Source organism: Bombus vancouverensis, chromosome 9, assembly GCF_051014615.1.
Source record: "Bombus vancouverensis nearcticus chromosome 9, iyBomVanc1_principal, whole genome shotgun sequence".
In the NCBI taxonomy this organism is placed as follows: Eukaryota; Metazoa; Arthropoda; class Insecta; order Hymenoptera; family Apidae; genus Bombus; species Bombus vancouverensis.
In genome coordinates this window covers 9,687,783-9,701,359 of record NC_134919.1, presented here as the reverse complement: position 1 = coordinate 9,701,359, position 13,577 = coordinate 9,687,783, and the positions used below count along the sequence as shown (strand labels likewise).

General features: G+C 34.0%; 1 protein-coding gene across 2 annotated transcripts in view; it reads left to right on the top strand.

Moving 5' to 3' along the window:
- Nucleotides 1–268: 268 nt before the first annotated feature.
- The window catches only part of LOC117163531 (lachesin), a 158,745-nt gene continuing 145,436 nt past the window's right edge, over nucleotides 269–13,577 (top strand). For both annotated transcript variants that reach the window (XM_033345878.2, XM_033345877.2), the window contains exon 1: nucleotides 269–354. In XM_033345878.2, the coding sequence (XP_033201769.1) occupies nucleotides 282–354 (73 nt within the window). In that variant the 5' untranslated portion in view covers nucleotides 269–281. The remainder of the gene's footprint in view (nucleotides 355–13,577) is intronic.

Here is a 13,577-nt window from a genome sequence, read left to right as displayed (position 1 = left end):
TAAAGCAATTACCGGTTGATGTAATTAGCATGAAAAGTTACTGGCGCGGTTCACAGGAAGACAAAGAGAGAGTTTCTCTATTCGCTTCTAGCAGACCTGAAGAGGCACTCGTGTCGGCGTGCCTGGTCGCCGGGACGATTGTAAACAGATATTTTTACGATATTTTCTTGGTAGAGTCTCACACAGGTGCGACGCGCATGCGTCATACTGTTGGCGGCAAAGCGTCGGGACGCTCGTCCTACACCAGCCAGTTGACGTAGCCGCGTCGTCCACGTAACAATATGCTCCCAGTTTTCGCGATCACGGTTCTCTGCATCGCGACATGGGCATCCGCGCTGAACGATCCGCTCTCAGGTAAATCGACCACATCACCTGACCAGCCGATACATTTTTGCATTAAGTTCTTTTATCATTATCAGTGAAATTGAACCATTTTTTCGTCATATCTTTCTCTTGGAATTTCTTTTAAAAAAAGTATTTGAGAAAATATTTTGATAACGCGTTGTAATATGGTTAAGTACGTTTACAAGCCAGTTATAAGAGCGCGCAAGTGTTCGCGAATGTTTGCAAGCTACTTGAATAGTTAACGGAGACGTGCAATGTATACGAGCGGAAACCCTCGTTAATGTCTGCGAGTGTTCTCGAGGAGTGTTCCTATACATTCGAAGAACGAAATTCGAAGTAAAAGCACGTTTATACGAGAGGAAGAATCTATTGCCTTTTGTTGGTGGATTGAGGGGAGATAGAAGTGAAGAGATCCTTCTTCGCTGACATTTGTCTGATGGCGATGATCAACAGACGCTTGGCGAGAATGTTTGAAAAACATCTTCGAATGTTTATGCGCATTTTGTGCTTTTGATAGAGACTCGGTTGTAGACGTTTGGTATGACAGTTTCTTGGAAAATTGTTATCAGAACCGAAGTTGTTGGATGTGAGATGTGGATTTTTGAAAGATACGTTCTGACGCTTGGTTAGTGTTGCAGTTAACATTCTTAAAAGTTTAATGGCTTGTTGGTAATATATTTCACTCGATTCACACATGGTTGATTACCAGTATAGTACTTCGTATGTGTACTTATGCATTTACGACAAGTGTAAGTAGGTAAAAACGGACAAGCAGAGGTGTAGATTCAAAAATACATAAAACATCAAGAGTAAAATTTATGTGTGTATTATAACATTTGGAAGATAAAATATACTGTTACTCAAATTTAGTTAGCTTTAACACGAATTTGCATAAACATCCGCGATTTAATTATCAGTGTCGGGGCTCTAAATGCAATGCTAACGAATTGTTAGAATATGTACCACGCAGAAGCCAAATTGACCATCATCTGTAAAATTAGAGGCTAAATTAGATTCTACTAAAATTAAGGTACAGCTAAAAATTGTTCAAAAGTGCAGTTATACGATTTGGCTTCTTAACGTCTCATACCTCTAAAAAAAAAAAAAAACGCAGTTTATATTTAAAAGTCTCGATTGTGATAACATACTATAGGACCACGTGAAAAGTTAGCAATTTTTGGAAAATTACTACTGAATTTTTCAAAAAAGTATACTTGTATCCAAAGAATCACCACAGAACAAGACTATTTGTATGAAAAGAATTTCAACAGAATCAATGTGTGTTCTGTGATATAGGCCCACGTGTAAAGCCTCCAATTTTTGAAAAGTTGTATATTGAATTTTTTCACAATTTTATGGTACCTATAGAAAAATGTGTCAGAGTTTTCAATTCTTGGAAAAGTGTCATTGAATTTTTTCACAGTTTTATGATATAGGGCCACGTATCAAAGCTTTCAGTCTTTAGAAACCTGTCATTCAATTCTTTTACAACTATGCGCTATAGAATCACGTATCAAATCACTTTCAGTTTAAAAAAACAAATCTATCATTGACAACTATCTGCACAGAATATTTCGTATATTGCAATATTATAGCGTTTCTGTTGAAATTTCATCAAAAGACCAATCGTAAAGGGACACTACGAACGTTTCCACAAGTCATAACGCAGTTAGGATATTTTAGTGTTTACGTCCGATATAACAGTGTTAAGTTCTGAATGCCAACTTCCAGCGAGCGTGTGCTAAATTTTACGTGTACAGGAGACACGTATCGTTGTGTGTCAAATCGTCTCCATCGTCCATTTGGTCACGATAGAGAGTGTCTTATGAACAATCTCAATACGACGATCGTAAACTGACCGTTTGTAGCTGGCTTGTAATGGTTTGTTACGGTACGTCTAAACGAAGGAGCATAGGAAGACGATGGAGTGAGTGGTTGGTTACTGCTGCTTGTATAATCTATGTGTCACGTTAGACATAGTATACATATTTTACGAAGTTAATTACCGACAACAAAGAGTGTTATTTCGTTATGGTCTGTGTTCTATAAACTACGTAGAATTAGATATGTAGAATTTTTTGTAGTAGTGAAAAATGACTTGCGGTATGTTGGTTAAAGAAGGTTCTGAAACTTTTGTGATAGAATGTTCGATGGAGTTAATTTATTCGTAAAGAAATTTAAATGAAATATAAATGGCTAGTGAAAAGAAAATAAAGAAATTATGTAGCAAGTTTTTTAATATAGAATTTTTCGAACTAATGAGCATTTACGTACTTATGTTTGGAATCTTGATTGAATAAGATTCCAAAATATTTGTAAATAATTACGATATTTAGTGGATCTAATTTATTAGTAGAGAAATTGAAATGAAGAAGGTAATGGCTGATAAAAAGGAAGTAAAGGACTATGATAAAATTCTTACAAGATCGTTTGAAGCAATGAAGAACTCTGTGTAAACTTTTAAATGTTTTCAGATGTTTTAAAAGGTTTTTAAATGTAGTTATAATATTCGGTGAAATTAATAAAAAGAAACATTTAAAAATGTAGGATTTTTTCAATTCTCTGTTGAGGAGGATTTTAATATATTTCTAAATGGTGATCTTTAGTGAACGTGAAAGTAATGTAGGAATGTTTATTATAAATTAACAGAAAAGAACAGTATGATAAACACAATATTGTAACACTCTCGCAAAATTGAATATAATATCGCATTTCACGAATTCGCTTAACACTATTTCTACGTCTCAGCAACACGATGAACTTCTCTCGATCACGATTAATTCAACTCTGACCATTACCATTACTGTAACAAACCCTGGCAACGGTCATAACATTCCTTGACAACATAACATATCTTAACAACGTTTATAAACAATCAGCCACGTCTTTCGCTAACGTCACACCATCCCACAGTAATAATTAATAAAATATGTATGTAACGCTGTCTTCGTATTTTCCGAAACGACGAAAACTTTTGGGATTTTAATTGAATAAAATTTCAAATCTATAAATATTTGTAACATTTGATGAATTAGCTATAAAAAAAATTGATACAATTAATAGGACGAAACTAAAAGAAAAAATACATAGAACTTTTCTAAGCATTGTAATCGTTCTAACATATATAATTCTTTTGTTAGTATTCGAGTTAGGAATTACACAAAGTGCTTCGGGTATAAAAGATTAATCACGTAGTTATAGAATGCAATTATCTTGCAAGATTTCCTGTTTTCTTATTCTGTACTATTTCCTGGATTTCCTGTAGCATTTGCAAGCATAACATCTCTCGATCTCACTTCCGCAGATGATTAAACAGGGGCTTTAATCCTAGTTCCTTCATCGTTCGCATGCAGTTCGTTACGTCTGTGAATCTTTCATTCACATGGAAGACGACATCTTAGTGTCAGTTGTCAGATTTCATGTTAACTCGTTCAGTATCTAACTTGATTCCAGATATTCAAATTCTAAAGTCTTTCATTTCTTATTTTTACACGTGATTTAATACAAGTCGATCCATTTTCTGACAAAATCTGATTATTATTTATTTAATCTGATTATTATTGACGTTGATTTTATTTCTGCAAGATATTTTAAAATATGACGGAATGCAATTCATAGGAAGCTTAAAATAAAATTATTCTAGCGTTGGTTAGAAAAATTCAATTGTGGAAGGAGCGTTTAAGCACGCTTAATTATTCATAAATGTAAACAACTCTGTTACTTACGTTCACGTGTCTTCAATCATAGATTATTATCTTTACTATTATTTACTATTACTATCTAGTAGCACATTTGATCATTCATTTTATTCAAATGTGTACATCACTTACGTGTTCGAAATCGATAGTTTGACTTATACATCATGCTTTTATTTTACATTTTCAGTTTATTATACTATGAAATCTATATAGGGTGCTTTATAATTGATGGTGTAACCAAAAAGAGGATGATATCAAATTAACTAACAGCAAAATTTGCATAAACAGAAACTAACATCACTGCAAAATATAAAATAAAATCTTTTTATACCAGGCTTTGTTTTCAAGAAAATTGTTTCTAATTATTTGTCTAATCCATGTCCCGATTTTTATTTATGGAGTCATCTGCAATTAATTAAATTACATTTCCTAGAAAAATTATAAAAGTGGAGCAATTAAAAAGAAAGATTGTTTTAACATTTGGTGAAATAATGCGAAATTTAATATCCTAGAAATTTAATACGAAATGCAGAATTGTGTACTCAACAGAATGGGGAAACATTTTCAATAATTTCTAAAGCAATAAAATTTATCGTGCGTGAATATCTTGTTTCATTGCGCGTTATGCATTAGCCAATATAATAAACACAAACATAAGCACATAGCTGTAATACCTTTGGAGAGATTTATTAAATACCATGATTATATATATGCATCAAGTAAATATTTGAACTTAATTTGATGGAAAACAACGTCTTCGATACAAAAATTTTATTTTATTTTCCATCCTTGCCCTTTTTTTATATAGAACCACTGGCTTCTCGATTAAATCGATATTTTCACCAATTGTAGGATGCCACGTATTATTTGATTACGTTAATCGTTTCTGGGCACAGCAATAATATTTACAATTACACTAATCGATATCAAATTTTTCATTTCTTTTCATTAATCTATTTTTCGTATTTTTCCTACTTATTAATATAGTTCTACTCCATTGTTCCATAAGTTTTATGAATGAAATGAAGTATAAGCCGTTATTTACGATCCACAGGTGCCCAAAGAACAGCGTATCAATTAGAATACGTGAAGACATTTCATACTCTCATTCTATTTAGGTCCTCGCTTTGAAATCGCTTTGGGTAAAAAATAGATTAATATAATTTTCATAGAGAAATCTCGATTTTCAGTCTCACAATCTCTAACTCACAGAGAATTTCTTACCTTTACATTTTTCATGTCGCTTTTTTCGTTTCTCTAATTTCTCATTCTCGTTAGTATTGAAACAGTCACTAACACAGGGAAAATTTCTCAACTTTATTTTTTCATGTCGCATCCCCCTAGAAACTGATGAAAGATGACAAACATATACATATAAGTTAATTACATATTTTTATTCTTTAATTTTTAATTTGCATTAACCTCAAGATATTCTCTACCCTATCCCATAAAAAATTGCTTGTCTCTATTTTCTCGCGTGGCATTGTTCATCCCAAAGAAAACCGATGAAGGATGATCGGCTTCGAACAGAGCCAATCCATTCTCGAACGTCACCCTCCTGAAATACGTAAGCGTTTCTGGGGGAGAAAAAAGAAAAACGAACGGCTCGGAGCCGTGACACGCTCGATAGAACTGGAGAGAGCGCGAGAGAGGTGATCGAAATCTTATCGCGACGCTGGATCTCTTTAATCGCCACCCCCGTTTTACTGCTTCGTATATAGTTGCATAAAATGCGCGTCAGTCTTGACTCGCGCACCACGTCGACGCCGCAGGATCGCGTTGTAAATTTAGTTTCCTCATCGATCGTGAAACGATTGTGCCGCACTCGCTAAATTATCTCTCGTTTTCCAGTTTTGTCGCTCGTATTTCATTTAACGGCCAGGCAATCTAAGGAGAGCCGAATGCTCGATAAACAATCACGTTGATATCTAACTAGAAACAATTCTGCTTTGGAATTGTTTTGAATGTATACGAGACAAATATCGACCCATGATCGATTGTGTTGTTCGATACGTAGCTGTAGATAAGTTTGTGAAATGCCTTTATTCGTATTGATGTGGCCGTGTTTAGTAAAATGTTTGTGTGGTACTTAGAAAATTCATTTACGCAGACTGTTTTATGGGAAGTTTTCAATTAACGTGATCACGTTTGGTGAAATTTTCATTTGCTTGGTAATATAGGAGGTGCAATGTTCACTGATTCGTATATTCATATAGAGATAGCTTCAGGGAGAATGTTATTGGATAAATGTGATCGTATTTAGTAAAATGTTAATCTCGTTTTCGAAAATTTAGTTGATTTGTGTAGAGTATCGAATTAATTGCTGGATAATCTAGGTTTTCGTATATTATGTTTGTATAACTATAAAGTAGAGTTTGCAAAATTAGAATTGAATATTTCAATAACGCAGAGGATGTGGTGCATGTAATAAAAATATGCACAAATTACACCCAGGAAGATGAAGTTAACGACATTGAATGATGTTTGGTGATATATATCTAAATAACAGTCTATGGTAATGGATCCTATATTGTAAAGAGGGAGCATGTTCCAATTTTATTTGTGCACTAATGGTACAATATCCAGTTCCACGAAAACGGGAATTTAACGGTCTATAAATGTAGCCTTGTGAATAGAAACGAATATCGTCGTATTTAACATTCATATGTTGTTTTTAGACAAAAATAAATATTCCTTAGTCATTATTATTTTTATTCAATCAAAAATATTCAATCGCAAATTATTCAAATTCTTATAAGAAATTAATCGTAAAAGATTCGTGATAAACAAGAATCGTTAAAAAGAGCTAACTCTATTGAAAATATTTAAACAAACTAAAACTTTTAAACACACATTATGAGTGTTTTATTAAGTTTCTTCTAGGATTTTGTACTTTTAGAACTGAACTAGGAAACAAGTTTAAGTGACTTCTTTGGACGCATCGACTCTGTCGCGCTTATTAGTTAGTTGCTGTTGATGAGCGGTCATCCAACATGCCGTAGTTCTCACGAGTATACAGACTTTCGCTTATACTTCAAATGCTAGAACATCTGCTTTCCAGCTCGTAAATACGAGAGTAGTTGTCAGCGCGATAAATTGCGCTGTCATATTTTAATCAGTCCATTGGGCAACCTACAAAACATAGTTTTAGCTTTTATAGCTGCGAGAGGGTGTATAATATAAAATTCATTTAGTAGATTATAATGATCTAAAATTTCACAATGCCACTTCGTATAACATCACCCGAAAACATACAGATGGTCACAAACATATTCGGAGACAAGTATAATTTGACTCTGTGCTCTGTATTTTAAGTACACATAAAAATATATAAAATATTTGGTGTTCTATATAGCCTCTAGGTAACAAAAGTACAGAAACTTTTCATCAGTCGCATTTTTTAAACAACTGAATGCAACCAGTGTAGAGTAGCTAAATCATATGCCACAAAAATATTCTACAGAGCAATAGTTACTCCAGAACTTGTCGTTAATAATAACAAATATGGTTTGATTAACCAGTGTTATATTCGCTCAGCAAAACATTCTTAATATTTTTGGCTATTACGTAACACGGTATCATGCATTGGATGTTAAATTGACCTGGCCTTTTCTCCTTCTTCTTCGCGGCAATTGGAAGGAAATTCGTAACTAATTCCGGGTAATAAGGTTCGTGCAATTAGAGAGAAGCAAGAACGGTAGATTTACGGGGACGTCGAGCGACGTGCGATAATTCGGTGCTAAGTCATTAGCCTGGCCGATTACACCGCAAGGTGCGCATAATAGCGCGCCACCGTATCTCCGTGGCTCCTAATTCGCGAGCATCAACCTCCGTTCGCCGTTGTTCCGATTATCCTTTCAATTTTATGTCTACGCTTCCGTTGGCACCGCTTTAAACCGGAATTACAAACTTTTCGCACAACTCGATGCCAGCTTACGACGTGCTCTATTTTATCTTAATTCTGATATTCACCGAACTCGTAGCTTAGTAGCTGGTATTGAGCTTATATCGAATCTTAGAATAATTTAAATGACTAGTGACATTTTATTTTCATTGTCTGTGTCGTAGAACAGGCGTGAAATTTTTAATGATTTTCTCACGCATTTCGCATCGAGCGTATAAAAGTACATATTTTCCATGTATAACATTTTGTGTATTTTAACGCAAAATTTCTATAATTGGAAAAGTATTCAATATCGATAGAGTAAAGATGTACCGTTACGTAATCAGCATTTAAATCGTAATTATTATTTTTAAATCCAGCTCAGAAGTCTTAGGATATTTATTTTTAATAAAATAATAAAACTTGGATATTTGGTATAAGCTATGAATTTTAAATTATAATGCATGCGTGTTTTAGTAAATTATGTTAATAGTATATTATTTCGTAAAGTATCAAATATTAAACAATTACGGCATCGTTTATCCGCAATTTGTTTCAATTTTTGGTACAGATATAATAATTATATAATATCTAAGTTGCATCAAATGCCGTAATATGCACAAACAAAATAATACATCATAAAGAATACATCATACTCCTACTTCGATCCGTGAAATCTAAAATTTACGAAAGATTCACAAGCTACGTACCACAGACGTAAACAAGTTCGGAGCAGAACTTACCCGTTTCAACGAGCGCCAAACCGATCATCACCTTCGAATTTCCTATTTAAATGACGATTCGGAGCCGGTATCTTCCCCCCTGCGGCTGATAGACGTAAGGAATAATCGTTCCGGCGCGAATAGACGAGGGATCTCCAGCACGATCTACGAAGTGTCCCGTCAGACGACTAAAGAACCTATTTCCAGCCGACCGGCCGAGAAAGAGAGAGTAATTATTATCACGCGAAAGGATAAGGAGAGTTCGTTGGACTAACTTCCGCCGTGATAATTTATACTTGCCATGGTACGCGCGGTTAGAGGTGTAGTAGGAGGTGGTTCAGACGGTTAGAGCGTTGGTGGAGGAGGACTAAGGAAAAGAAAGAGCGCAGGTGGCACAATGCCGACTTTGCACGTTTCCATTTGAATGTGTATGAGTACGCGTGACTCTAAGCTCGTCCTTAGCCGCGAACCCACGGCCACGTAATGAACCGGCAGATGGCGATTACACGATAAATCGAAACGAACACTTACGGTTAAGGGCAAATTTATCGACGCCATGCATCGGTACCACTCATCCAGTTTGTTGTGCTCCAACTTACTGACAATGTGTACTATTGGTATCCACGGAAGAAAGATTGTCTTAAACTTGTTGGATGTTGTTGGATGACAATTTCAAAAGTCTTTCGATAGACTTTAGACAATCTTGTTGAGATGGTTGGATATAGTCGAGCACTCGAAATCGAATCTTCCATGAAACTCTAAGGGTATTCGTTAGGTACCATGGATACGTAATCGTTTAGGTTATTTAAATAACTTCTTTTATTAATTAAATTACGTTCACAAACGAAAGATTCATTCAATGCAAGAACGTGGCTTATCGCTTTATCTACTTCGTCGACGTTGATGCGTAATATAAAAAACAATCCATATCGAACGCTATAAATCGAATACAAACAACAACCTATAACTCGGCAAATCAATGAACGTTTCCTCCATGACACGTTGGAAGAACGGCGATAGATGAGACCGATAATCCTCCGCTACTTCCGTGATTCTCCACAAAAATAAATTAACAGGACAGGGTAGGTAAAAAGAATGAGAAAAGTGGTCGGCGCTATGTGAATATTTTTATTAGACAAATGTGACGGATAATCTGGACGAACGTGAGATCATGCATTATTCAGCCGGTAGATATTCCCATCGGTGTCTATAATTTACGCCATCGCATCTGTCTTGCGAGTCTTTATAAAATTTAAATCTTCATCTTCCACTGGTGCACGGTGTTTTCCTTCGTTTCGTTTGACATCGAAGACAACGGCGAGCTTTAGCTCGAGTCAAGACGTTATAACGCGTTTTTACAGAGTAATATTAGGATCGTCTCACCGAGGTCCCTTTAATCTTGACGTGCAAACAGTTGAATTACATCGTTCGAGCTGGTTACTGCTTGCATTCCGGTTTACATTATCCGTGACACCGGATAAATGAAAGTGCAGTAGGATTTGTTCCCTCTAAACTAAATAGAGGTGTGGTCTAACCGAATCCGGAAACGACGTGATAAATATTATTGTTAGTAATAAATGGCTGGTAGAAAGTCGTGGTGGTACAAGTAAAGATTTTGAGAATTTAGATTTTATCATATATGTCAATTAAGGGTACCACACTTTTAGTTTCAAAATATTAATTTTAGTATTTTAAACGAGTTCCTTGTACAATTTGTTTTATTTATTATTCGATAGACATTATAAAATTTAATATCTTAATTTAAAAATTTAATATCCCTCGAGAAATTCTTTCTAGCCTTAAATCATTCCATTATGTCTTTATGAATTATGAATTTAAAACAGTAAAATTTGATTAGCTGAGATAGCAGAATTCTAAGCTGACTCTTTCTTATTATTCTCAGTTTCTATGGAAGAATATCGCTCTACTACCAGTTATATTTGTCCGATTTTAAAACAAATATAATATAACTGCCCTAAGATTTTCGAATATAGTACAATAGAATAATAGTTGTATGTCGACATTTAGATAATTCAGTTTCACGCATAACGTAACACGTCATCGAATGATAGACGTTGACGTATGTACGCATTACACGTCATGGTTTTTCAATCCTCGAAATGACGCGACTGAAAGGCAAGGATGAAGCGTTTAAATTAATTGCACCATCGATTTCGGCGAACGGAGGGCCACCGATTTGATTCGTTGATTACACACCGGTGTCTGGTGTGTTTGATTTACCGTGTATTTCGAGTTATTAGACAGTGGTCGATCGCGATCGAAACGAGGGTGCATATTTCATTAGGACGAGGCGCGTGCCATTTTTGCGTTATCTACCGTCCTTTCCTTTTTGTTCCATTCGTGTTTCATTTTTTCGATCACATTATGAGCACGATGTATACTTTATTCTGTGAAATGACGCATCAGAACGAAGTAAAATACAAGCTTTGCTAATGTTAGCATGATGATCGAATTGTTCAGATAAGACAATTCTCAGAGAAGTATAAATAGTTTCTATAATCGTAAAATTTTTAATTTGTTTATGAAATTTGATAGAAATAAGTAATTAGATAAGGATTTGAGTGTTAATGATCTTTATCTAAAAGAATCTTTATCTTAGATCTTTATCTAAATCATTAGTGCTTCTAAAATCACAAATGTCTTAAAGCGACTTTAGAGTATAAATCTTATTGTTGCATTAAACTGAGTCCAGTGAAATATTCCAATAAGTTTAATAAACTATCAGATAATCTTGAATTTCGACGGTCATGAACCTTTATCTAATCTATTTTCCCTCCAAATATACAATTATATTGTAACGTCATTCTAAACATTATCATTTCTTTATTCAAAATCGTAGACCTAGGTTTACCTCTTGCTATGATTTTTGTTTATTATAATTTCTATATATATGCTTCGACAAATTAAGTACATAATGACACAGTACTTGAAAAATTCGGATTCAAACCACATTTCCTGTGAAAAAACTTTTTGAATGGTATTAGAATATTTCACATAGTAAAATGAAATTTTGTTCCTAGTATATGTTTACTACATTTGATTCAAATATAATTACTCTTTAATAATAAGAAAAATGTATAGTTTATTAGAAAACAAGAATTTCGTTTTATTCTAGAAATACATTCTGTTCATTAAATGTTTCGTACGTTTACACTAATGAACTATCATGATACTCATATATAATTTAACGTAATCTAACAAAACTGGGGCTCGTTTGATGCAGAGTTCGTAACTGGAAACGTGTTATGTGCTCTTATAGTTTGCCTGACTTTAGAACTGTAACTGATTTCCATAGTTTATTCTTGTTTGTTTATGAACGAAATAACATAGAACATTATTATTTGCAAAACTATCAATAAGTTATCCAAACTATCTAGCATACATAATATGTACATTACATACATATGTATGTCAGAATAATAAAATATGTTTTTTATATATCACATATGAGCGTAGGATTTGCTAGCCTGACATTGTTACTTAATCTACTTAAATTCAGATTATTCATTGAAATTATTCTGTTTTAACAAATTACTAAGAAAAATGTTCACCATTTGGCTTCAACTACCAATTAATCAACATCTTTTTTAATGTGTCTGTGATATTACATACATACAAAATATTATATATATATAGTCTTGATGATAACAAAAATACAAATAATTAAATTTACAATTAAAATTGTGCTCCAATTCGTGTTATAGATACAAACTCAGGTTACAGTTATACTCAGTGTACATTTTTGGATAATCACAATATAATCATGTTTCGAGACAATGCTAATAAGATTTCAAAAGTTTCATGTAATGCACATGATCCAGAAAAATTTTCTATGGTTAAATATCTGAATACTTTCGTGAGCCACTGTAAATGATACTTTCTTTTACTCTGTAAAAGAAAATTTTTACTTCCACTTAAATTATCTATCACTTCAATTTCTCAATTAAAAGAATTTATCACTCACAATAATGGAACGAGTGCATAAAAGGCGTCGCCTAACATGATTGAAAACGATCCCCGATTCTCTCAACGAACCAAAGGCCTGTGTTCACGAGCAGCCGCGTGTTTGTCCACACACGACCCATCTCTTGCGCGGAGATTTCGGAGTGCGAAGTGGCGAATTGTCGGTTTAATACCAACTGCTCTCGTGCAAACAGTGATGCGTCGACTGACAGTGGCTCCCTGTTTGCGAATTAGGTGCAATCAAACGCAAAATCGTCCTAGCAAATATCCTGCTATTTGCCAATCATAGATGTGCCACGGCTAATTACTGTCATAAGCGAAGCGAGACGTGTGTGCAGCGAAAAGATCTCGTCGGAAAGTTATTGAGACAGTACGAAAGAAAATTCACAGGGTTGCGTTTTGTTCGCGCTATTTGGGAACGGCGGATGGAAATTTGCACGTAAAAATTCGTGTCTTGTCTGTAAATGATAGATTATGAATGTTCATGCAAATTTTTATTTTTATAAACTGAACCGAAGGAATGAAACTTCAACAAAAATTTGTTTCGCTCGCTAAATGCCATAATGCGTGAATTTTTAACGTTTTTCACTATATTTCACGTTCGATTTATATCCTTTTCCATTAAAAAAATCGTTTCTCGTTAATTTTGCATTTATATCGAACTTTCCAATTGTAATTCAAATTCCTGAGAAGTTAAAATAAATTATTCTAACACTGATTAATGTATTATCAAAGATTGAGTTCTAATTTTACTATAAATAATAAGTAAAAAAGTAATTAATTCTAATTTTAATTAATAAGTTATTCAAGAATATTTGCACCTTTTCTATTTAAATAGTTGTTTTGTATTTTCTTATTACTTCTGTATCATTTAGCTCCTCAGTTGTAATAAAGAATCACGTGACTCCAAAGGAAGTTGATTAAGTTCTCGTTTCTAAGGGCATC